This window comes from Labrus bergylta, chromosome 15 (assembly GCF_963930695.1).
Source record: "Labrus bergylta chromosome 15, fLabBer1.1, whole genome shotgun sequence".
In the NCBI taxonomy this organism is placed as follows: Eukaryota; Metazoa; Chordata; class Actinopteri; order Labriformes; family Labridae; genus Labrus; species Labrus bergylta.
The window spans coordinates 2,452,649-2,478,419 of NC_089209.1; the positions used below are offsets into that span (position 1 = coordinate 2,452,649).

At 43.3% G+C, this 25,771-nt stretch overlaps 1 protein-coding gene across 3 annotated transcripts in view; it reads right to left on the minus strand.

Moving 5' to 3' along the window:
* Positions 1–25,771, minus strand: part of LOC110000807 (filamin-A-interacting protein 1) — a 37,285-nt gene that overhangs the window by 6,629 nt on the left and 4,885 nt on the right. For 2 of the 3 annotated variants that reach the window (XM_065963440.1, XM_020656166.3), the window contains exons 2-5: positions 14,191–14,468; positions 10,865–11,041; positions 9,185–9,363; positions 448–3,217 (exon numbers count right to left, since the gene is read on the minus strand). In XM_065963440.1, coding sequence (XP_065819512.1) covers positions 448–3,217; positions 9,185–9,363; positions 10,865–11,041; positions 14,191–14,460 — 3,396 coding nt within the window. In that variant the 5' untranslated portion in view covers positions 14,461–14,468. Of the gene's footprint in view, positions 1–447; positions 3,218–6,008; positions 6,217–9,184; positions 9,364–10,864; positions 11,042–14,190; positions 14,469–25,771 lie in introns of those variants that run through there. The other variant, XM_065963441.1, reaches the window with a different exon arrangement.

Genomic DNA, 25,771 nt, shown 5'->3' on the forward strand with positions numbered 1-25,771 from the left:
ACATTGATATCAGTCTGGGTTATATTTTGAGAGTTTTACTGAGGTGTTATATCTGTACATTTATAATCTTCTAGTGCAAAAGTGAAACATCCAAATCGGCCACTTCTTGCCCGTGTTTGGTTAAAAGGAGTGAATTTTGTCAGTCGGTAAATCCGTGGTTTTAAACAAGACCTTTTCAGGGGTCTCTTCTGGGATGTGGGACTCATTGCATGTCAGATCATTCCAGTGTTAGTTCACACTAGTGAGATCACAGGTTCATAAAGGTCACTGTGTTATACCTGGAGAGAGGGCTATCTAGGGAGCACACAGCACCTGATTTCATTTTGAAACATTTCAGAAGCAACTGCAACGTAAAAGATTAAGACATCCGTTCAGACATTTTTGGTTTGTAAATTAGAGTCTGTATGCTTGTGGATAAATGATAATAAAGAACTTAAAATCTCTCACCACTGACTGTGTTGGCCTGGAAGGAGCCGAGGTGATCGGTGTGATTGTGATGCTGCTGGTCATTTTGCTCTGAGTCGTCGTCTTCCCTATGGACGTTTGGCGAGGGGAGCGGAGCACCGTTCCTGTGGACATTTCCTTGCCGCTTTCAGAGCCAAGTCCGAGGGTCAACACCGGACTGCAGCCCTCAGAAGCCCTCTTGTACTGGGAGCCCAAATGGATGTGGATCTTGTTGTCCTCTGTTGTGATGATGTTGCTTTTGCCGTTGTACTTCCTGTAAGGTGCTGGCCCAGGCTGCTTCTCTTGAGTCATTTTGATAACTGTGCGGCTTGCGGTTATGTTGTGAGGCTCAGGCGACGCGCACGCTTCAGCCACAGGAGTGGTGCTGACCGTTATGATGGACACAGGTGACTGAAGGCCATCAGAGCCGCCACCGTTGCTCTTGTCTGGACTCTTGGCCCTGGAGATGGTAGTAATGGTGACTGGAGATTTGGTTCGATTGAGACCTCCCATCATGTCGCAGGCTTTGCTCTTTGAGGTCACGGTTGTGGGCTTTGGGACGATTGTGATGCGAGGTTTCTGAAGGCCGAGAGTCGGTATGATGGTGGTGCTGGAGAAGAAGTCCTCAGCTCGGGGGCTGGTGATCTCCAGGGTGGCGGTGCTGTTCTCATGATCCGGGGTCACTCGGATGCGCAGAGGTTGTCCCGGCTTTTGGGACATGTTCATCTCCGGTTGAGAGAGCAGGGATGTCCCGTTCGTCCTCTCTGGAGTGGTCTGAGTGAATCCACCAGCCTCCCTCTTTTTCATCCAGGGTATCCAAGATTTCCCTGCTCCGAGTTCAGCGGACGCCTGAGGGTATCTCTCGAGAACCGTAGGCTTTTTGAGTTCCCGTTGTCTGAGGTTGCTCATTAAGTGGTTTTCCTCGAGGACTGATTTTTGGATAAAGCCTGCCGCCGTCTCATCTTCAGGACACTCACCGACCGTCGATTCTGTTTGCACTGCTGTGGAGGTAACCGGTACATTGACCATCCTGCTGCCGTTCACACTGGGCCTCAACGCACGACTGTAACGCTTGGAGGCCTCCAGCTCATTTGTCAGGTTGGCAACTTCCCGGCTCATGCTCTTCTTCTTCTCCTCCTCCTCCATGAACCTCTGCTGGAGGACAGAGTAATCCACCTGCAGCTGGGAGAGCTGGTCCTCCTTGTTCATCAGTTCATGGATTTTCTCCTTCAGCGCCCGAACGTCCACCTGCAACTCTCTGGTTTTGGTCTCCTCCATCTTGCAGCGAATTCTCAGCTCAGCCTCCGGACTCATGACCTCACCTTTCTCGATAGCTTTGTTTCTAGCGATCTGACTTCTCATTTCCTCCAGCAACTTAGAGAGAGTGTTTGCTTTGTCCTGCTCGGTTCTGAATTTCTTCTCCAGCAGATCATACTCATCCTCTGTTTTCATCAAGTCTCCTTCCACGACCTCCAGGTGCTTGAGTCTATTCTTTAGCCTTTCAACTTCAAGCGTCAGCTCTTTCATTTTGTTGTCTTCCTCTGGATTCTCCTTAGTGGCCCACTTCCTTTGCATTTCCCTGTCTGTCTCCTCGAGTCCGTCAATTCTTACTTTCATACTGCTCACCTTGGTATTCAGCTCCCTGCACTTTCCCTCCTCACTTGCAAGTTTAGTTTGCAACTCATCTTTCTCTTTGGCGAGCGTCGTCACTCTCATTTCCATCTCCGACTTAAATTTGAGAAGTTTTTTACTCTCCTCGATCAACTTCTCCGTGACCTCTGTAACCTTGCCCTGCTCCGCTTTGAACATCTTACTGAAGTCATCACTTTTCTGTTCCTCCTGTTTGAGTCTCTCTGCCATGTTTTTTCTTTCATCTACCAGGATGACTGTGAAGGACTTCAGCTTCATGAGATCGTCTTTGAGGATCATTTCCGACTTTTCAAACTTCGACTCCGAGCCCTCTAGTTCTTTCAGCCGAGTTTTCACCGTCTCTAGCTCCCCGGCCAGATCCTTCACAACACGTTTTTCCTTTTCCAAGTTTGTGTGAAGCTGAGAGCACTCTGTTTTGCTCTTATTAAAAGCCCCCTCCAGTTTTTCCAGTTCCACCATTCTCTTCTGCAGTTTATCCACCTCCAGCCTGAACTCCTTGCAGTGGTTCTCTTCGTCCTGCAGCTTTTTCTTCAGCTCCCTGCATTGAGTCTCCGTTTTGGTTATCTCCTCGTCCTTGCCCTCCATCTCCAGCACCCTTTTCCGCAGATTCTCAAGCTCAGTCATCAGAGTCGAATCTCCACATTCCCCTTTGCTGATCTTGTCCCTCAGCTCCTGAAGGTCCTCCTCTGATTTACGCAGCAGTTTGTTGCTCTCCTCCAGCTCTTCAATCTTCTGCACCAGTCCAGCCAGCTTCAGCCTAAGCTGCCTGCTTTGGGACTCTTCACCAGCCAGTTTGGCGGTCATCTCCTCGTGTTCCTGCGCAAATTTGACGGCTTTATGCTCCAGGTCTTCCTCCAGCTTGAGGACCTTGTGGCTGTCCTCCTTGGCGGTGTCAGTGACGGCCGCCAAACGCTGCTCTTTTTCCTGTAGCTTCTGAGTGAGATCCTGGACCTTCTGGCTCTGTTGGTCGATTTGCTCGATGTGCAGCTGCCGCTCGTCTACCAACATCAGTGCAAAGGACTTGAGCTTCACCAGCTCGGCTCTGACCTTCTCAAGTCTCCGGCTGTGGTCCTTGTCCTTACGAGCCTGGTAGGCCTTCTCCTGCTCCAACAGCCTTTTGAGTCTAGGAAACAGAGAAGAATGCAAAGTGTGAGCAGAGATTAACATGTTTACAGCCTGGTTCAAAAAAACAAATAGGTCTGATTAGCTCATGCCTCGATCGGCACACACTATATATTTTGATAATGCATGTAGCCGACATGATTGACAGGCGGGCGCGGTGTAATGGTTTGTCAGGAGGTTTAAAACCCGCCTCAGCTCCAGCTCTCAGCCTGTTGTTAGGTTGACTGAAAGTCAGACTGAGACAGCGGCCCTTTCGGAATAGCCACAGTTCAGTAGGCAGTACGTACTTTTCAGTAGGGAGTTTCAGTATACTGAACTTTCGTGGTAATTCAGTATGCATTTTTTGGGTCCACCTCAGTATACTGAACATTTCAGTATGGATACTAACTTCTGGGTTTTATGCAGTATGGATTGGATGCGTGCTTTCAGGAAATTAATTGTATTTTACCACCCACAATGCTATGCGAAATTAATCGTAAATTGGCACGTCACGTCCACCTCCAAATCAAAACAAACGAGCATGGATTAATTGAATCAATATTTTATCTAGAGTTCAAGTCCCGACTGAAATTGCTACTTTTAATTAACAACAGAAAATATAACAAATGTCTGCATTATTATAAAACCTTTCCCCCTCTATTTAAATAATGATTTCACTATTTAAATGTGTCTTTATTGTTTTTTTTAACTTCATATTCTGTATATTACTGTCTTTCATTTGTACTTTTCTTTATGTAGGCTACTGTATGTTATTTAGTTATTTAATCTGCCTTTTACTTTATTTACATTGTGATATTGTTTTTTGTTTACCTGACTGTATATGAGCACTACTCTTTTTGAATAAAGCTCAACAAAAAAAAAAAAAAAAACGGGTGTATGCGGCCGGTTCGGGTAACGTAAATGACGTCACTTCCATACTGAATGAATCAGACGAAGTAGGAACAAATTTCTGCCTACTGTGTGCATACTGAATAGTAGGTACTAAACAGTATACAGCACGGATAGTAGGTACTGCCTACTGCCTACTGACAGATTGAGTAGGTACTTGGCAATTCGTATCCAGACAGCATTTCCAGCATGGAGACCGCCATCGATGGGACTCCAGCGCCCCCTGCAGGAACAGATGGGTGACGCCACTCAGGTTTCATCCTCTATGGAAAAGTCAGTTCTTTTATCATTTTTAAAAAGGGATACACCAGCGAGTGCAAAACCAAAATGCCTCCAACCAACTACAGCAACAAAACATGAACAATCATAGCACCAAAGCCTCCGTATATTATATAAACAGTTGTGATTAGCTCAGCCTTGGCCAGGTCACTTTTGGGGGACAAGACACAACGGCTAGAGCTACAGTACATGACAGCTCAGTCTCTGATTGACACAGGACCAACTTTGTTCTTCCTCTCCGACCTTGTTGTACTTCTGGATGGCAGGCAGTGTGAGTGGAAAAAAAAAACTTGACAACCAGATTGCAGATTTTGTCCATTGAAACCAACATTTATTTTAAAAGAAAAAAACTGGCTGTCCCCACAGCCTTCTTTAAAAAAAAATAAAAATAAAAAAAAAAAAAATAAAAATAAAAAAAAAAATAAAAAAAAGACACACACCACCCAGTCTGCTGATCTAAATAGACACAGGGGTAATCAAACACAGGTGAGACTAATGACACAGGTGAAGACAATGAGGGCAATCACACTGGAGGGAAACACACAGAGGCAGGAATAAAATACAAGAAACACTGAGGAGAACTACAAACTAAGTCATGAAACACTGAAGACACACAGAACTCAAGAAAGTAACAAAAACACACTAGAACATAAAGAAACACTAAAGACTAAACTATGAAACATTAGGACAAAAACACACAAGGGAAACAAGCAACACTAGGATAAACAGGAGAAATTAAAACATGGAAACCCAAACGCTGAAATACAAAACTAAGTAAGACTAAATCATGACATTACCTGTGTTCTTGGGCCAATCAGAGAGGAGCTTCAATCAGAAGCCAGAAGGACTCCTGATGTAATAATACTCTAACCCTCTCCCATGGAGTGAATGAGACTCAGGCAGCATTAAACAAACTAAAAAAACATTACCTCCCCTTCTTAAGTCCAAACAAATTAGTTTGAGTCCTTTTAAGTACTTTTAGCGAAATAAATTATTTACATATTATCGACTCCTGAGCGTAAGACACCAACATCTATCAAAAAATCAACATAACATACCTATAACTACAAGAGTGACAGTACATGAAGAGCAAACCTTTCTGCTCAGGACACTTTGCATCATCCCGGATGAATTTGCATGAACTTGCATCCTCAAAGATCTTGCCTTTGGGTATATTTGTACCACCTCTAAAGTCTGTTTTGCTTGGTCTGAACTCACCTTCACAAGATACAACTTAAAAGCAAATCCAGCTGCCTAATGAGAACCTTATTTGGTTTTCATGCTTTTTTACAAATGCATCAACACAACAGTCCACTGGTATGAAGCAATAGAGAGTGAGAGCCACCGCAGAGCTGCCAGCAAAGTTCTGGGAACTTGTCTGAGTTAATGTCCTGTTTGTAGATGTTTAACTGATCTCTGCGGGAGTCTGTGAGTGTCTGAGAGAAAGAGAGTTTCACATGGCACACATGCACACTTGCATCAGACACTCAATCACACAGAGGAGTCTCAGCACTGCAGAACATGTGCTCAGCATGTTGGAATAAAATGAAATGCAAATCCTCATAACTTATTTTAAGACTCCAGACTTTTACACGTACACTGCCACAAACTTTTATTCAACTCACCAACTCGTTGGGATGCAGAGCAGGTTGATCCATATCAGAGTGTGTTTGTGAAGCTGAGCAGGAGCCAAACTGCTGCTGCTGCTGAGACTCTCACGGGGTCAGAGAGGGACGGAGGGGCGGAGGGAGGGGCTCAGGCTCCGCGGGGGAATTAGCCATCACATTCCAAACATGTCATCAGTGGACAATGAAAAAAAAGGTGGATGTTGTGCTAAACTGCACTCTCTCTCTCCCGCTGGGTGGTGATGTCACCCGCCCCTCCATGGTATGGTCCAAAGAGGCCCTGCCCTTGTTTGGACACTGAGGAGGAGGAGGAGGGGTTAAAAAAAAAAAAGGAGCGGGGGAGGATTTCAGTGAGCGCTCCCTCTCCTTTCTCCCTCGTCCTCATGGGTGGAGGGACGGGCTGTGCAGCAGGTATGACATAACACACCGAGCCACCTTTAAAGTTCACTCATCTTTCCTTTTATATATATTTTTCTAAAGAGAAACTCCGGTTTGACAAGTTTGTCTACTGTCCCTCTTGCAACCAGCACTTGTCCCCATAGAAACAAGGAAACAATGCTGGGTGAGAGTTTTTTGTTTTGGAGAGGACAATGCCAGACTTGCACAGCCTTTCTCATTATAATCTGCCTGTATCGTGCAAAGGGGAGAGACACGATATACAAATACTCCATAGTGGCTAAATTGTATGAGTGTGAGATCACAGCTTCACACGGCAGAGGAGGGCCTGTGGTTTGCATCGCAGAGGCACCTAAATGAGCCAAATATGAGCGGTGCAAAGAGCTTACAGATGCAGAGGCACTGCGTCACTGCTCTTGATTATTCCAACTGCATGTTGTACATAAATATCAGCAGGATGTGAGACGGCCTTTTACATTAATCTCCACGTTCTGTGGCTGTAAATCTCCAGATTACTGGAAGAAATCTTCTGTCTCAATCTGGATCAAAGCCTGGAAGATATATTCTTTTAATTTCCAAAAATAAGTTCTGGTTTCTAAAAAATAAAACATCCAGAGCTGTTCATCCTCCGCATCAAACCGTCTGATTGCTCGCCAACACAACAGGATAAACTTAGTAACAAACAGCCACATCTGGGCACAAACCGCCATTTTGGTCCAGACTAAAATATCTCAGCAACTAGTGGATAAGAAATACAAGAAATGTGAAATGGTGCAAAGAGGAGGAAGGTTACTAACTCTGATTGTACCTCAAGGTTTTATCCAGTGCAACCATTTGGTCAAACCTAAAGGGATGTTCACAGTGACTAATTTGAGTCCAGAGTTAGGAAACTACTCAGAAATTAAACAATTAAACACCATTTTAAAGGTCCAATCAATGAGATGTGTAGTGAGTGAGATGATAAAGTGAGCTTACTCTATGATCAGACATTAAGGAAACATGCTATGTTGAAGTGCTGGCTTCTTTGACAACAATGCAGCAGCCAGTATGTCCTCCTTCTAACTTTAGATTCTGCTTCTGAATGCTCTGCATTCTACAATTCAGCTCTCTACAATGTTTAGAATTTAGACTGCAGTACCCATTTTAACCATTTTTAACCAATTTTTTCGAGTTACAGACTGCTCCTTTAAAACTCTCTGTTCAGGTCTATTCAGATCCTCGGTGCTGACAGAGACCTGCTATTCAGCTAATTATAGCCCCGATAATAACCATCGTTATTAACATTCAGAACAACAAGTCCACAAGAACACTTTGACACAACATAAGCACATTGATTGTTTTTTTTGTCTGTAAGGTTGCATCATCTAAAACGTAAGTCATGACATGATGCTGCACAACAACCACTCAACTCCTGGACTCGTTCTTTCTTCAGATTGATTTCAGTTTATGCCGAGCTAATCTGAGGCATTGCGTATCCTTTTTTCTTGTATCTCATTGTAGATCTGTCTCTTTAACTTGCTCTGGTTGTTGCCTTGATGTCGTTGCTAATGAGCGACCCCACTCAGATCTCATTAAGAATAATAACTAGGGTTGATAGCAAAGACTATAAAGTCCGTTTAGCAGCTCATAACATCTTCAAATTAAACCTAATGCCAACTGGATTACTTTTCGACATGATGAGGCCGTCACTTTGCATCATATTGTGATTTTTCCTCGTGTAGTCCTGTGCGTGCATGTGATGCTTGTTTTGCAAACGGAGCCTCTAATCGTGCAGCAGCATCTCTGCAGGGAGTGACATCATCCTGGACGTCTTCATTCATGATATCATCACCTGCAGTGAATCTGCACACTGACAGGAATGTGTTATCAGACAGAGCTGAGGGTCGGACCGCTAAAGAGACACGTTGACATATATATCCGACTTTTAACCTCTACGTCGCTCCAAAGTGACCGTTAAGTAGAGTTTTTACAGGCTTACAAACTGCTACAGATGACGGATTTTCTGCGTTCCATTTTCAGAGAACGTGAGTTATTAATTTCTGTCAGGACCTAAAGACAATTTCAACCAGAATCTTAAAAAGTGGATCTGGAGGAAATATGCACAACCCTGCCCTTAAGTTGTCAGAAATCTAACAAAGTAGTCGATTAAAAGTACATTTCCTGCAAATCTCCTTCAACTGAGAACCTGAAGGGTTAATCTTTGTCATCACATGAGCATTTAACTGCATGCTTTTGTGTATTTGATGTTGCGATAAGACACGATTCATCGCTCGCTCTGCCTATCAGAGCAGTCATCCAAAACCTCCACGCTCTGGGTTTTTTATCTGATTCTTCCTGCATCTGCAAAACATCTTCCTATCGACGGTGTTGAATCACGTTTTAATTGAGTTATGTCCAAAAACACGATCACAAGAATCCCACACTCTCTTTTTAGAAGAAAAAACTTTACATTTCAGAGGTGTTTCTAAAGTGTCTTTAAGCTTCTTCAGTAGGAACCAATCAGCTTGGAGCTTAGAGCCACGTAGAGATAATCAGAAATAAATGAGAAACACACTTTTGATTTTTGTCTTTTCATGAGATTTCAAGGTTTGTTTGTCGATATCAAGGAGCTTGTCTTCCATTTTTTTCTCCTGTTTGTGGATAAACCTTGACTTTCATCATCATACTGTGAAAAATAAAAAGTTTGTAGCATCTCATTGATACTGTAAGATGATGTCTAAACCTGAGGAAGAATAGGACATTATAACAATAATTCACTCAGACTCAGCGGGGGGCCTCACCTCTCTCTCTCCTGCTCCAGCAGGTTGGTGAAGTCGTCGCTCTTGTTCATGAAGTCGGTGTGTTTGAGTTTCTCGTTGTCCAGCTCCATGACGGTGCGGCGGTGACATTTCTCGGCCAGCAGCAGCTGCTCCAGCATCCGCCTGTACGTCTCCCTCTGTTTGTCCTCCAGACGGTCCAGCTGAAGAAGAGAAAAAACGTCCACACTCATTACTGAACGCACATCGCTCTGACACACCGCCAACATCTGCCTCGCACAGTATCCAACCGCCATTAGCCACGGCCGTGCTCGCATTGTGTTTGTGCGCTAACAATGAGCAGAGAGACTCTTTTCACACTGCTTTATTCAGAAGTGTTCACACTTACTGAGTGCCCTGCAGGACTCCGCTGAGCATGGAAAATTAAAATTTACAGCCTTTTATTACACAAAAAGAACCAGATTTCAGCCTCTGCTTTCACTCTCCTGCTCCTGATGTAAACGCACAGCGAGGGTTTAAAGACAGCGATGGTGCAGCAAACTCTGTAAATAACCTCAATCAAGGTCATGAACAACTTTCTCATAAAGCTTATTTAAAGGCTTTTTATGCGATTTTTCACACTCAAATATAATATAAATCAAGTATCTCCTCTGAAAATAACTCTGTGAGTCATGACTGTCTACAATGGGTGTAACACCCGAGTCCCACTGTCTGTGATGTTTTCAGAGTTTTCAGAGTCCTATCTTCACTTTGTTTACATCGCCCGGACGGCCGGCTGACTCCTCCCCTCGTGTATAAAAGTTGTTTAATTGAGAGACTAGAGAAAAGAAGAATAACATACTGTACTCACTGCTTAACTGTGTTTCTAGATCACGCTCATTTCAGGTAAATTTACATGCAGTGTGAAGATACCAGCATAATAAAGATCACTAGCATTAGCATGCTAACACAACAATGCCGCGCGAGTTGTTTTGGTTTCATGCTGGTGCTCAAGGGCGACATCTGCTGGATCAAAAAATCGCATTTAAAGCCTTTAACGATTCAAAATGTTTAATAAAATCATGCTAAATGTTATAGAGTGCAGGATTTTTCTGATTTGTCCTGTAAGTTCCTGTTTGTAATCAAGCCTAATAAAAAAAAATGATAAAAAAACATGACTCCAGAAGAAAAGCAATTATGGATGATGATCGATGTCGTCAACTGGCCGTCTACTCTTGGCATGCGTTCTGTTTTGCACCAGGAAAAAAAAAACGAGAAAAAGTGTGCAAACCCTTTGGCTCGGAGCTCAGTTGAGTTCTTATTTGCTGCCATGTCTGTGAGCTGTAAAAGTACCCAACACCTGGTCTACTCGCTCTCATCGGGTATTGCGGGTAGTCCATTGGAGGCAGCCAGATATTTACAGTTCCACATCGGGGCGGCTCCGACTCAAAGGGGGCGGTTAAATAATCCTGCTGACATCAAATACTTCAGCATTATTGGGACAAATAACCGGTTGCGTCATGCCTAGAATCAGAGCCTCCGATTGTTAGCGGGATGCAAGTCGAGCCCAAAATGGGGCTTAAATTTGCCTAGTGTGTAATCTGCCTCAAAGTCTACAGCACTGGAGTTGAAGACAAATTTGTGTATTGTATTGCAGTGTATCATATCGTATAAAAAACATGAGTACTTCTGCCTCCCCTGCCTTCAGTATAGTCGTACCCTCACCTCGGCCATGGGGGTCTCGTACACGTCCTCAGTGTTGTTGTTGTTGCAGCGGGTCAGCAGAGCGTCTCTCTGCAGAGCCTGCAGAGGTTTTGTCGGGGCTGCTGAGCCGTAGTGAGCCTCCAGAGTCTCCGGTTTGGTTCTGTCCGACTTCAGCAGGCCGATGATGTCCTCTCTGGCCTGAAGAGAAACAACACAGGTTTTAATACTGCACGTACACACAGACAGATGTTCTGACACATTAACAGAGGACTTCTTGTTTCTGATGGAGGGCAGTTTGTTCATCAGGACACGTCACCATGTTCCTCTAACTCTAATATGTGTCTCTAGTCCGTCTACAAAATCCCCTAATGATGAGAAAAGTCCATCCTCTACGTCTTCTGCCTGCTCCACTTTTCAGAAAATGTGTGCTCAAACAGGCCGTTTGGAGATTTTCCCTTCATGACATCACAAAGGGCAGTAGCCCCTCCCCCAGGTGGGTGACACTCCCACAGCTAGGTGTTTGTTCTGCCCTCTGAGTCTGCCTTCTCACCTTAAACAATAGGACATGGAGCGAGAAAGCACCGAGTACACCCAAGCACCTTCTAGAGTGGGGGCGTGGTCAGACACAGCTCATTTACATATTTAAAGGTACAGACACAGAAACAGCCTGTTCTGAGCAGGGTTGAAATAGAGGGGTTTATAGACATGATCAAATACAGGATCAGAGTGGATTTAGAACAAGAAACGTCACACACATGTTTTGAGGAGCTCTGAGACTTATTTACACTGAAGAAGAGGAGGGTAATATGTCACTTTTAATTTCTTTTACTTCAACTCTAATGTCTTAAAAGGCCTTTAAAAGAAAATATTGATGAAGTATTTCAGGGCCTGAGTCTGTGGAAATGATCAGGAGTTCATGTGTGGAAGAGGCACCTCTCATCCCTTACTGCAGCACCTCTCTCTCTCTCTCTAAATTAAAACAAAATAATCTATTTAAATAATTGACATATTAAGAATATCATCCCAAAAGAGTCAAAAACTGTTGACTGTTTTACCTTTATTGTGTATTTCTGTCATCTGCATAACGATTCTTGCAACAATCAGTTTTCATATCATGATCTGAATGAGGAGCTGCGCCCATAAAATGACCTCACATGGAAATGAGGATTTAATGTGTCCAAATAAGATAAACCCAGAGGGAGAGATTCAGGTTCACACCAGCAGAGGGAGACATTTTCTTCATTGTTGACGTGCAAAAGACCCATTACAGAAACATCAGGGTCTTCTAGTTTATATAAAGAAAAACTGGTGAATGATCTGATTTAACCTTTCGGTCCATTTTGGATGCCTACGGCTAATTTACAGACACCATTTAATATGATGAGCATGTCTGTTGAGTCGATAATATATCGCTGTGAGACACTTTGTAATATTGGTTCTGATACAAACATCATTAAAGAGGACACATTCTCCCCCTTCTCCACCTTTTCAAACAGTCCCCTTCTCCACCTTTTCAAACAGTCCCCTCCTCCACCTTTTCAAACAGTCCCCTGTGGTCTAAATGAAACATCTGTGCTGTGCTTTGGTCAAAATATAACATGAATGAAGCACCAGAGGAGGTTTGTGACCCTGTAGAAACCAGCTCTCTCAGAACGCTCCGTTTTGGTGTGTATGTCTCTTTAAATGCGATGAGCCCCCCTGAGTTTTTCTGGTTGACATCACTCCACTGTAGCGAGAATAAAAATGGTGGACCTGCTCAAAAGTTTTGTTCTAGGCTGGGGGTGGAGTCCATGGGTGGAGATACCAGGGGAGGGGAGGGGATTTATTTTAACCAGAATCCCACTGTGACCTCACAAGGAGAGCAGATTTGAAACAGAGCATTTTTCTCTGTGTTGTAAGACTTATGCAGACCACAAACAAAGGACTGGATGGATTTATTTCACATGTTGTGGGTCGGTAGACTCTCGGGTTACTCAAATAAATGTTCAAAAACACTGTAGAAGTGGATTTCTCAGAATGTGTCCCCTTTAAGAATCTGGTAAAAACTTCAAAACAGCGTGCATGTTAAAGCGGAACAAAAGCAGCTCTTCCTGTGTGAAGTGCCTCTCTGTGTCCGTCTGTCCTGTCGCTGATGGAAAATATTCAACACACCCAAACAGATGGAAACAGAGGGTGAGGCTGCAGCATCCTGCCTCTCTGGAGACCAGTTCATAAATGAATCTATCAAACTGGAACCCAGCAGCAGCAGCAGATGGGTGGGTGGACCGTTTCCACAGAGGCAAAAGGTTACTCTCAAAATCCAACCCCTCACACACTGAGCTGTCGACCTGTATCTCTGCACTCGTGATAATCTGCACTGCAGGTGCGGTTTTTTATACGTTGCTAGTGCTGACACATTTATGCTGTTTTAGGAGAGGAGGAAGACTTTGAATGACGGGATTTTGTGCAAAAGATAACTTCAGCTGTTAGCTTTCTGTCTGGGAAAAATACAGACATTATTTCCTCTGCTCGAGTTAAACAACAAGAATATAGCAGTGAGTTGTCATCTATGTGAAGGAACGGAAACTCCTCTCATAAGAACGAAGCATGTAGCTAAACGACACCACGCTATTGCTAAGCTAGCCGTCAGAGAGCCAGTTACTGTAACAAACTAGTAATTTTCAGTAACGTGCCAAACCCTGGCGGGGAGCTGGTTTTGTTTCCCCTAGCCAATGACGACCCACCGTTGAGTTTAGGAGTGGATGCAACTTAGCGATTGGCCATGATTTAAACCTGTGAATAAGACAGACATGGCAAAACACAAGATCATATACAATCATTGTATTGATTGCCTTGGGGCCCCAGACCATTGGTGGTGCCCCAAAAGCAGTGGCTGAAAAAAGTGCAAACTTTTGCAATGACGGTAGGAAACCTCCCTAAGGGATTCCCATCTGACAGAACTCGGTCTCTTTGACCTGCTGAATGCTGATTGGAGGCCCCCCCCAATTGATTTTTGACTAGGGCCCCAAAAGACTCTAGAATCACCACTGGCTGGACAGACCTGTGTCAAACATCAACGGTTAGCTTATGCTAGCTTGCTAGAATATTGGCTCTTCCATTACAACAAATGTAAAAATCTCAGGAAGCTTGCAGTGTCAGTACAGGCAATAAATGTACACTCTACGTTCTGCTGTTGGCTTGCTAACCTCAGGGTTGTCTCACTGGTGACTCCTCTCCAGATGTTATATCGGTCGGGAGGATGTGATCTAAGTGCTCATAGAGTCTCTGTAAGCACTATTCAACTCTGTCAGAGGTTGATAGAAATTACTGACTACCTAATATTCGTTTAAGGGTATTTTGCTTCGTACCTGAACTTCTCCCTCCATGATTCCCAGCAGCTGAATCAGATCTTTCTTGGACAGATCCAGCGCCTCTGGCTTCCTGCTCTCAGCCGGTTTCTGATGTTTCTTAGACGTTCCAGACCCCGCCGTCTTCCCGTCCTTCTCCTCTCGCTGCAGGGCTTTCGTCTTCCTCTTTGTGAGCTGTGGAGTGTTCTCCTCTTCCTCTTTCATGAAGCCTGTGGTTGGCTGGATGTGTCCGTCATCTGGACCCTCCATGGTGCAGTTCCTGGATCGCATGTTTTTACCTGTGAGGAGGAGACAAAAGAGACACCGGTGAACTGAAAAGTTGATGTGAGAAACGAGGCGCAGGACACTCACTGACAGAGGATAAGATTTCTAACCAACTTTTATTAAATGCAGATAACAAACAAATTCTTCTCTTTCCTTCCCACAATAACCATCATTTGTGAATGCTTTGCATCTTCAGTTGATAGCACATCAGTGCCCTCCTTTTAGCAACCAAATCAATCATTTCTCAGCCACCACCATCAGACTGTGTCGTCCCTACAACCAGAGCCGTCCTAATTCATGCACGGCCTGCTCCAACCTCCACCTCAGCAGCAAGGAAGTGTGGACAACAGGAACGAGAGGAATGGAAAAGAGAAATCCTTCCTGCATCTTATCCCATAAGCTCTTTTTGTAAAGCGTCTCCAGATAACACTTGGCGCTATACAAAAGATGATTGATTTTGAATGTCCTTGAATGAAACCAGAAAGTTTGTTAGCTTGTGATGACAGCATGATGACACTGACAAGAAAATACAGGCACTGGAATGTTAACCATGATGTATGACCCGTATCACCTATCAAAAGGTTGTTTGAGGAAATTGTACCAAGACCTGCCTGGAAGTTCAATTTAAAAAATAATACCATGATGGGATAATGTATTTGTAGAATTAAGTCCTATATGCCAAAGAAAAGTAAGCCTTGGGGCACTGATGGCTTGGTGGTTTGTGCGTGCACCCCTGCTGAGGAGGCTGAAGTCCGCCAGGCGGGTGGACTGGGGTTCAGGTCCAACCTGTGGCTCCTTTCCCGTTTCCCCCCACTCTCTCTCTCCAAGCTTTTCTGACTCTATCTACTGTACTTTCTTGAAAATGAAGGCACAAAAAAAGTTAAACAATTAACCAAACAATTTGAGAGACCTGCTTAGAAACAAAAGTCCAAAAAAACCTCTAATCCAGTCTGATTGTTGTCACTATTCATTCTTTGTTGGAGTTGTAAATACGATGACGGGAAAGCTGATATTGTTTGGGTGCGGGTCAGGTTGGGGGAAGATCCTCCTGACTAAGTTACAGGCAATTAGATCTGAACTAGGCCAAAGCTCCCCGGAGGCTGCAGGTTTTTGGATGAAAGCAGACCGTGACTAAGCCAGAGAGAATTCTGGCAGTGAGGCGGTATAGCAACCACGTTATTAATAGTTGTTTCAGGGGAGATGCCAAGATCTCCCCGCACGTGAAAACCACAGGACTGTCTTTCACTCTCATCGTCAGCGAGGTGAACTGGAAGGGTTTACTGGAGGAGCTGGGAGGTAGGGTCCAACGCCAAAACTGACAAAAAAGCAGAAGATGGAGATTTGGGCCAGAAGAAACTTTTGAAGGGTATCTGGAGTCAATCACAAGATCTGTCAGGTGTAGCAGACTGCCAAGAAGACTAATTTCTCTTATTGAAAGCTTAACCCAAATGGATGGGACCAAATTAAATAAGCTAAGTATTGGAAATAACCTAATTTAGACTTAAAAAACTGTATGAGTTTTGGCAGGCAGGGGTCTCTCAATCAAAACAATGCACCATATTCTCTCTGCGGCCATTTTCCAGAGGTCATGCCCAGGTCAGGAGACTAAAACTCCATTGTTGTGCTACGTTGTTCCAGGTTTCAAATTGTACAAATGTAAGGAATCCGAAACTCCAGAGTGATAAGAAACTGGAAATGCAATAAATGTATTTAAAGTAAAACCACTTATTTGAAAATCTACAAGAATATTTTGCCATGATCCTGGCTAATGCTAACATTAGCATTAGTTCGGAATGTTCTCTGTTCTGATTTATTGGTTTAGAAATATCTAGCGGTAAATTTAGCATTCGGTCACTTCCTGGTCAAGGGAAGTGAGGTACACACTACAAGATAATCGGGCCAAAAAGTTCCTCCTTTCTGACCAAAGTCAGCAAAGCACTGATTTTATCTTGCCGGATGTTCCTTTGCTGTGAGGCGTGTTAACAGTAGATTTACCCTCCCATAATCTGCTCTGAAGACGAGCAGGGTTTCCCTAATTCAAAAACGTAGATATTTTGAAATCCTTTTGTGTGGAGAGAACACTAAGGTAGGCCGAACACGCACTCTGTGAACTGTTACATGGAACGTAACACAAGCCAATCAGGAAACGAGCTGACTGACGCAGGAAGCTAAAACAAACTCAGGCTTGTTGAAGACAGCAAATGCAGAGCATAAAGTGAGATGGACGACAAAAATAGAGGCCCAACTTGTTGATTTGTGGCAACTTCATGAGTGTTTATGCAATGTGTCCTGTGTAAAACACACAGCTATCAATTCAAAACGCTGCTTGGAAAACCAAATTGGTGACGTCCCTGTAGCACTTTTCATTATGTGATTAGGCAACAGCACTGAGACTAAGGTCCAACGTCAATACGCCTTAAAGACATTTATATTGATTCTGCAACGCCGTGATATGGGAGTGCCAGTTTGTGAATTTAACTATGTGAAGCTCAAAAGAGCACGGCACAGCAAGAGCTCCACATACACACACAGTCAGTAATGCACACACACACACACACACACACACACACACACACACACACACTGCGCTGTCCTCCCACGCTGGTTTAGCCGCCGATCCCATCTCACCCCTGTAATGTCACAGGCAGAACGTCACAGGGACGTAAATATCATCAAGCCTTGAAGGGGCCGCTCGAGTAGGGCTTAACCCATAAACAATAGTAATCTGTGGATTTTAACATTGTTGGATAACTTTGGGATTATGTTGGTACACAGTTCCATTCGATACTGTGCACACGTTTCATAATATACCTCAAAAGGATCCTTAAAAGGGCATGCTCATTCTGCAGTCATCACAGGTCTGTAAACAGAGACAGTTTGTTTACAGGTTGTGTAAAACATTTTTTATCAGGGGTTGCCAAATGTCCCGTCAATGTTTCTCAACAGAATCGAGTCTCCACATGCCATTGCCGTGTCGTGTGGAGTCCTCCGATGAGCAAACTGATCCGTGTAAACAGTTTACCTTCACAAGAGAGGAACTCTGAGTCACAGTTTCATTTCACAAAGAGATGTCCTTACAGCGCGATGAAGATGAGCCGTCAAGCGCCCGATGACAGATCACACTTTGAGGGTTTCATCGTCAACAACGGTCGTCTCTGCTTTTCCAAACACAGCCTCAGAGCTGCGAGATTTCCTGGAAAATGGAAATACTTGAAAAAAAGCCAACCAGTTTACCTATGTTAAATTAATGGCCAGAAGTATGTGGTCATGTTGTGCTTAATAATAGAAGCAAATCCCTGCAGCAGGTGCGACGTCTGAAAGCAGAAGAGTGGAGGCAGTAACAGCGGCCAGTGGTTTTGGTCGGAAGACGATGCCAAATACGAGTGTTATGCACTTGTTTCCACATCATTCTAACTGAGTACATGACAGACACATGATTAAAATGTAGTTTAAACTTGTGATTAAGAAACTGTAAATCTAAGGGTTGGAGTCTCAGAGGTATTCTGAGGCTTTGAACAATTTGTTTACTCTGTGTTTCGGTCAGTGAAAGAGGTTGGTTTTCATCCACATGTCATATGGAACCAATGTAAACAAACTAAAAATACAACCGGGGCGAATAAATTGAAGATTGTGTGTTTGGAAGTCCTCCCGGCGGAGAGATATTTATGGAGATGCGACGAGGCTCTCTGATTTACGCCTCAGCCCGGATAAAACCCCCAGACAGCTGTGGGGCCGTGGTCGACACACGAGACCTACAGTGGATAAGTGGTTAGAGTTGGTATGCTGGCAGCAGGGTGTCTCAGTGGTTAGAAAGCTCATCCAGTAATAAGAAGGTCAAAGATTTGACCCCAGAATCAACAAATGTCTCCAGAAATGCCCACGTGCAAGGATGAAATGTGGAATGAAATGCAGCGTATGTCTGCAGCTGAACATCTCAGATTTCATATTTCAGATATTCTGTTGGCTGTCTTTATTGAGCTGATTGGCTCTGGAGATGAACGAATCTGCTGGTAAGTCAGTCCAAACATTTATGATTCCTGGAGGATAATTTCTGACTTTTTTGAGCCCCTTAAATCTAAATTTATTTGTCCAGAAATGCATTTATTTTTTCTTAATTAATCAAGTGTAAATATATATTTTTCTAATCATGCTAACGAAAGCATGCCAACAGGTTAGCTTTAGCATTATGACAGTTTTTTAAGCAACAATCTCATTTAAAGGAAAATTTAAACATTGTTGACATTAATGCTAACATATTGCTGGTAGCCTATTCATTGATTAACATGCCTACCAACAAAACCGGCGTTTACTTCAGGTTCCTCTGCTTTAACGCTAGCTTTAGCGGTGTATAATATTACAGTGTATGGCTCTCAATATTTAGCTAGTGGTTGTTTTTAAGGACAGTTGTCTGGCTTCTTGATGTAACCCAAGTTTTGGTGTTGTATACATAGTGTCAGTGCACTGTCTCCCTCTCTCGCACCTGGGAACAGTAGACTTTACATAACGTCATAACAGGCGCCTACTGCCTCACAGAGAAGCTAGCAAAGAAATTAACTCTTGAAAAAGTTTCCATTTGGCTGCTCTTCATAACAGATTTTATGACATGACGTGTACTACACAGTTTGTGATATGTATTGTAACATGTAAACTTTAATTTGACTCACATTAACATTCGGTTACCAACAAAAACTTCACTCACAAATCTTTATGCTAACGTTTGCATGACTCGGCTATAAATCGCAGTTTTGCTAACAGAGTACATTTGCATTATTGCTCAACATTTTTGACTAAAGCTTCCCAGTTTAAATAAAAAGCAATATGAAAAGTTGATAAAACTGCCCGCTATCTTTAATGCATCCCACTCCTTCAAAAAGTTTGGCTGTCCTCCGCCTCGATTTGCGAGCTGCAGCATGTGCAGCTGTTTTTTCTGTGAGATTTTAAAAGGGGTATTTTTAGGGTCCCACTTGTGTCCAGAATCCAACAAGGGGACACTCCAGGGCTATCACTTTATGATCCATCAGCAATCCCATGGATGTCTGAACCTCAACTTTATACTTCACAGCTGACGCTTTCACACTCCACAACAACACTCGGAGTAAACAAACAGCCGCTAGCCGTTTGTCATGCTATAGCTTAAAAACACCTCAACAGATACTCACTAAATGGAGGTCACGGGCGACCAAAACACCAGAGCAACATCTGAACATCCACAGAGTCATGTTTCATTATTTGTTTGGGCTCATGTTGTAATCATATCCGAGGATAAATATAGATCACGTTAGCATCTCTGGCCTCTGTGCTCAGTAATTGTTTCAGCTCTTTGACAACACAAGCTGCACAACAACACACGTTCCCGATTCAATATGTCATTATTAAAAACAGAGATGACCTCTGACATGATTCACCTTCATTAGTTGCTCTTAAAGAGCATGTTAGCATTGCTGACAATATGCAGGAGGCATTAGGGGATAATCAGCCTGTCTCACATATTTTAGCTTCAGGTGCTAACCCATTACGTTGCATATTTTCCTACAATGTTGATTTAATTTGATACCACTGCTTTAAACTTGTATATAATATATTGTTCAAGTGTTTCTTTGTATGTTTGTTTGTTATGTAATATAAAGCATTTTTTTGAGCAGTGATTTGAATGTGGATGAGTCATTGCAGTCTTGAATATTTGTTGGGAGTGAGATCCAGAGGGTAAATGGTTGAATATGTGTTGGGAGTGAGATCCAGAGGGTAAATGGTTGAATATGTGTTGGGAGTGAGATCCAGAGGGTAAATGGTAAATGGATTTGAGCTTGTATAACGCTTTTCTAGTTTTCTGACTACTCAAAGTGCTGTCACACCGCAGGTCAGACCTACGCATTCACACACTGATGGTAAAGGCTGCTGTGTAAAGCGTCCACAGAAGTAACTAATCCCATTCATTCGCAGCCGACGAAGCAACAGGAGCAATTCAGGGTTAAGTGTCTTGCCCAGGGACACATTGGACTTGTTTCTGCAGGAGCTGGGGCTCGAACTTTCCAGTTGCGAGAAAACCGACTCTACCAACTGAGCCAAAGGCGCCCATTTATCATCCAGAGGGTGTGGGGGATAGGGAATGGGACACGGGACGTGCTGCTTTAGTCTAGTATTTTCAGTGATGATTTATAACTGCGACCTGCCAAGGGGACAGCAGATGAAGTTAGCTTTAAGCTAACTCTGGTACAATGCATCAAATGGCAATGTTTATGTTAAAAACTGTACATGCATGGTCCCCAGGGGCAATTCTCTAGGGTCTGTTTGGGCCCTATACAAAGGTTCATTGGGGGCCAGATTTCCTACTGTCGTCGCTAAATTTACACAATTTATTATTAAAATAATCTTACTTATCTTGATTTATACGAGGTCTAATACAAGATGACTGTGCAGAGAGTTTTATGTCCCTTTTCTTTAGCAATATGATTTAGGCATGTCGAATGAAAAATGTCTATATAAGGGAACAATCAGCTTCATGAGGAGGTTTAAAGAGGTCTGGCCTCTTGTCCTAACTCACCATAAGGGGGAAAGTAATGCAGTCAGTCATCTGTGCTGCAGGAGGGCTTTAAGAGTCCTGAGAGGCTGAAACTCTACAGACAGCCAAAACAAATACTCTCCTGTCATGAATGCACTGTTTAAGATTTCAGTCAGGCTGAGATCAGAAGTTTAAAGAGCTGTCAGAGAGCTAAAGTATTGATTCAATCTTAAATCTCATTATACCGCAGTGCCTCTGAGCTTACACTTTACGGGTTTGCAGAGTGAAGATCTTCAGGAGAATCAGACCCAACTGAGCCTCTCATTTTCTCTTTCTCTGTGCACCTATTGAAACTAAATTAGACCATTATTATCCGGACAAAACTGCTGCCTCTGCTAGAATATGAGCTGCAAAATGTTGCAATTATAAAACAGCATGGGGTTATTTATAGATAACCCAATAACTTCACAAAAAGGACCATCCAACCTGAATCCATTTGAGCTGCATATGCTTGACAGCTTTACATTTAGCTTCTTTGCTGGTTGCAGCCAAGCAGCAACAGCCTGTGAAAAATGGAGCAAAGTGCAAACAACATGCAGTTCCTCAAGTGTCCACTAGAGGCTGGCTGCAGAAGCACAGGCAGCATGTGACCCACCAGTAATCTGTTTCCTGCATCAGAGAGTCCTCCCGGTGTTTCTGTACACAGCAGGAAAAACCTCTTGACATTGCAGGCAGAAATACACCAAACAGTGCTCGGCTAATATCAGTCTATCAAGGACCACGTGCTTGAAATAGTGTGACACTTACAGTTGGTGCTTAAATGTCACTACAGCTAACATTACCATCTTTAGCACGTCATTGCGATATCAGAAATAGAACAATTATAATCAGACCACATCATTAAAGTGTTTCTATATTGAGATTTAAGACGGAACATGCTGAACGTTTGTACCATGAAGAGACAAATGTGACTTTGTCCTCAGCGACCCTCAGGCTTTATAATCACACAGATATCATTAACTACCGAGTTATGACATCACTCTGTGTACGTTTTGAGAGCCGAAACCAGTTTAGTATGTAGGTAAGGGTGTACAAATGTACCCAGGGGGAAGCACTTAAAGGTCACACATTATCCAACCATGTTCCTCTAACTGTAATATGTATCTCTAGTCTGTCCACAAACCCCCCAATGATGAGAAAAGTCTATCCCCTCCGTCTTCTGTCTGCTCCACTTTTCAGAAAATGTGTGCTCAAACAGGCCGTTTAGTAGCCCCTCCCCCAGGTGGGTGACACTCCCACAGCTAGGTGTTTGTTCTGCCCTCTGAGTCTGCCTTCTCACCGTAAACAATAGGACATGGACCGAGAAAGCACAGAGTACACCCAAGTCCTTCCAGAGTGGGGGCGTGGTCAGACACAGGTTATTTACATATTTAAAGGTACAGACACAAAAATAGCCTGTTCTGAGAAGGGCTGAAATAGAGGGGTTTATAGACATGATCAAATACAGGATCAGAAACTTCACACACATGTTGTGGGGAGCTCTGAGACTTATTTACACTGGTTATTTACATATTTTTGCTGCTTAACAAAGCTGAGACCTCCTTTTTTGGATTCTCTCCATTAAACTATTTGGATTTTGTCAAACTAAGAACGTCCCATCATCACAGCTGGGAACAAATCTATGTCAGTGTGGGACGCTCTCTTCTTGCTCACGGTGATAGTAAGAGTCCAGATTACAATGCATTCCCGGACCACGTCGGTCATCAGGGGGAAATTTCGTGGGCTGAGACAAAGCAGGTTTTTATCCTCGTGGTGGTTTGTGCAAGAGCTCTAATCAGCGGTGACCGGTCCAGAAAGCTGACATCATTCTCTACACGCAGGCCGAGCAGCAGCCAACTCTCACATGCCTCTCAAATGGAACGAGCATGAAATCACTTCCCTCATAAACTCTGGGTGTAAAGAGGGAGAGAGAGAGAGACAGGGAGAGAGAGAGAGAGAGAGAGAGAGAGAGAGGGAGCAGAGGGTAAAACAGGGTTAGACCGCTGCTCGTTTCACCTCATTTTACAGTTTTACAAGGCATTTAGCTCCTGAGTGCTGCTGAATCTCCAGTGGTTGGTGGTCAGCCCAGCAGTGATTCAGTCGGGTCAATGACACGAGAAATGACTCATGACAAGAGGAATAAGGCCGCAGCATCCCATAAGTGACCTCAGAAGAGATTTACAATTGCTGACCGTCACAGCAATCCATCACTGACGCAAGACGTTCATGACGTATGCATCAAAAATCTCACATTTAAGTGAGAAGTTCTGAGCGTACATTTGACAAAGTTTTACAAACATCATTAGAAACTTGACAGGAAGTAGACATGCTATGTTATCTTGTGAGAATTGACTCGTTATCTCCAGATAACAACGCTGGTTTTCTGCAATGGGAGTAGATTTGATCTGTTTTCTTACAATCTCAAGATATTAACTTGTTATTATGGAGAAAACCAGCGCTGTTTTCTCAAGACAACGACATAATTAAGTTGAGAAATCTCGAGGAAATAACTGGGAATGTCTCATAATCACGGGGGAAACAGGGTAAAGTAAAATGTACGGATGAGGTACAATGTGTCCTAGATCATGATTCGTTTTAGAGGTGATCCGATTGGACCAATCCATTTTTAAATCAAGAGTAATCAGAGTCTCAGTCTGCTAACTCTGGAGCCAAAATGTGTGTTTGTGTGTGTGAGCGTCACTCAGTCTTTATTTGTATATCGCCAATTCATAACAAATGTTATCTCAAAGGCCTTACTCTTTGTTATGTTATCTACAGAGACCAAAAGGTTAATCCATCATGAGCGCTAAGCAGCAGTTAGCAAAGTTACAGTGGAGAGGAAAACTTCCTTTAAGAGGCAGAAACCTCGAGCAGAACCAGCAAAATGTTTTTTGGCCCTGTCAGCGGATCGAAGAGTTTCAAAGTGTAAACGTTTATATTTAGTTTGTCTGTTGGACTAATTGGAACATTTATGAGGATTATTGGAATCCTGGTGTTTAGTTGAAAATAATAATAATAACTTTATTTCTATAGCACCTTTCAAAAACACAGGTTTACAAAGTGCTTTGACAAACAACAAAAAGAACAAAGCAAACTAAACCAAACACAGAAGAACAGAAACAACAGCAAGAACATTACAAATGCAAAATACAAAGAATTATTCAATACAATTCAACAGAAAAGAACCCATAGTGCACGATACCCAACAGACATATATAACCCGACCATCACAAGAACCATCATAAGAACCCAGGCAACACAAGAACCCAACAACATGAGCTGAGACCAAGAGGACCAAAGATTTAAAAAGATGTAAGAAACTAAAAGAGCTAAAAGCAAATAAAAAGATAACAGCAATAAGAAGGTAAGAGCAGGAAAAGAAAAATAATAAATAAAAAACAATAATATTAATAAAAACAACATGGATTGACATACCGAAAGAGAAAGGAGCATCAAACATTGTTTGTATTGAGTCCTTCAGAAAGTGTCCAAGAACTCACACCTCATTGGTCAAAGGTCAAAGGTCAAAGGTATCTTTATTGTCCCCACAGGTGACAGCTCTGGATTATACTGGGTTCTCTCCAGGATGGTGGTTTGGGATTGAACGGCTGATTGTGTGGACATATGTTGGATTTCTCTTTGGATTGATATTGGACATAGTTTGACTTTGCTCTTCTGCTCTTGGTCCTCCATGGTGTTACAACTAGCCAAACAAGCACCAACCACCCTGATGAGTTTACTGAGGCCACCGGGTCAATAAGACCACCGGGTCAATAACCTTACCGGCCAACTAAAGTTTACCAAAACAGCCACAACAGCCGATTTGTGCCCACAACACGGATTCAAACTGCAGCAAGTCTTAACTCAAGCTAGACTGAAAATATTAACTCAAGGTAGGCGACCTCCCCTCCCCACCTCCTAATGGTCATATCTGTCTTGTGGCTCTCATTTGGGATCCAGTTAAGCCAAAGGAATGTCTAATGACATATCACAAATCAAGCATCAAATCTCCACCACGTTAATCCATCATGATGTTAGCGGTTGTTTGATATCCCCTCTTCCTAACAGAAATGTTCCCTCCATGGTCCCCCTGTTGTGTTGTCATGGGAACAGCAGCCACTGTTATGAAACCAAACATGAGGGTAGACGCTGTTGAACGCCCCCCCTCCCCTACGTAAACCTCCCGCACAGATAACTGAGCTGAATTAGCAGAGTGATCTCATGGTGCTTGTCTTATCGGCCGGCCTTGAGCTGCCACTGGATGACCCTGTTACTGAGTGAAGCATCTGAAGGTAAACACCAGAGGAGATTAAATCTGCAACATTTAAATAATGGTGATGTCTTTTTTTGGAGAGTCCTTAAAGGCAGGGTTTGTAGTTTTCAAAAACTAGCATGATTTTGAAAGTAGCATTCCCTCAGTGCTCCGTCTGCACCCGCCCCCTCCCCTCTGTGCTCCCTCTAAAGCCACGCCCCCTCCCTTACATGCACAAGCGGAACTCAGCTCATGCTTTGATTGTGGGCTAGAGCACGCAAGAGGTAGAGAGCGAGCAGGGAGACAGGGAGGCGTCTGATTGGTTCATTAGATTGGTACCTCGTGGCAGACATGGGTCGAAGTTCTTACGTTCTTACATTTGATACAGATGATCGATTTTCTTTGTTCCTTTTTTCGGAGAACATGAGTTATTAATTTCTGTCAGGACCTAAAGACAATTTACACCAACATAATAAAAAGTAGATCTGGAGGAAATGACCAACCCTGACTTTTAAAAACATCTAACC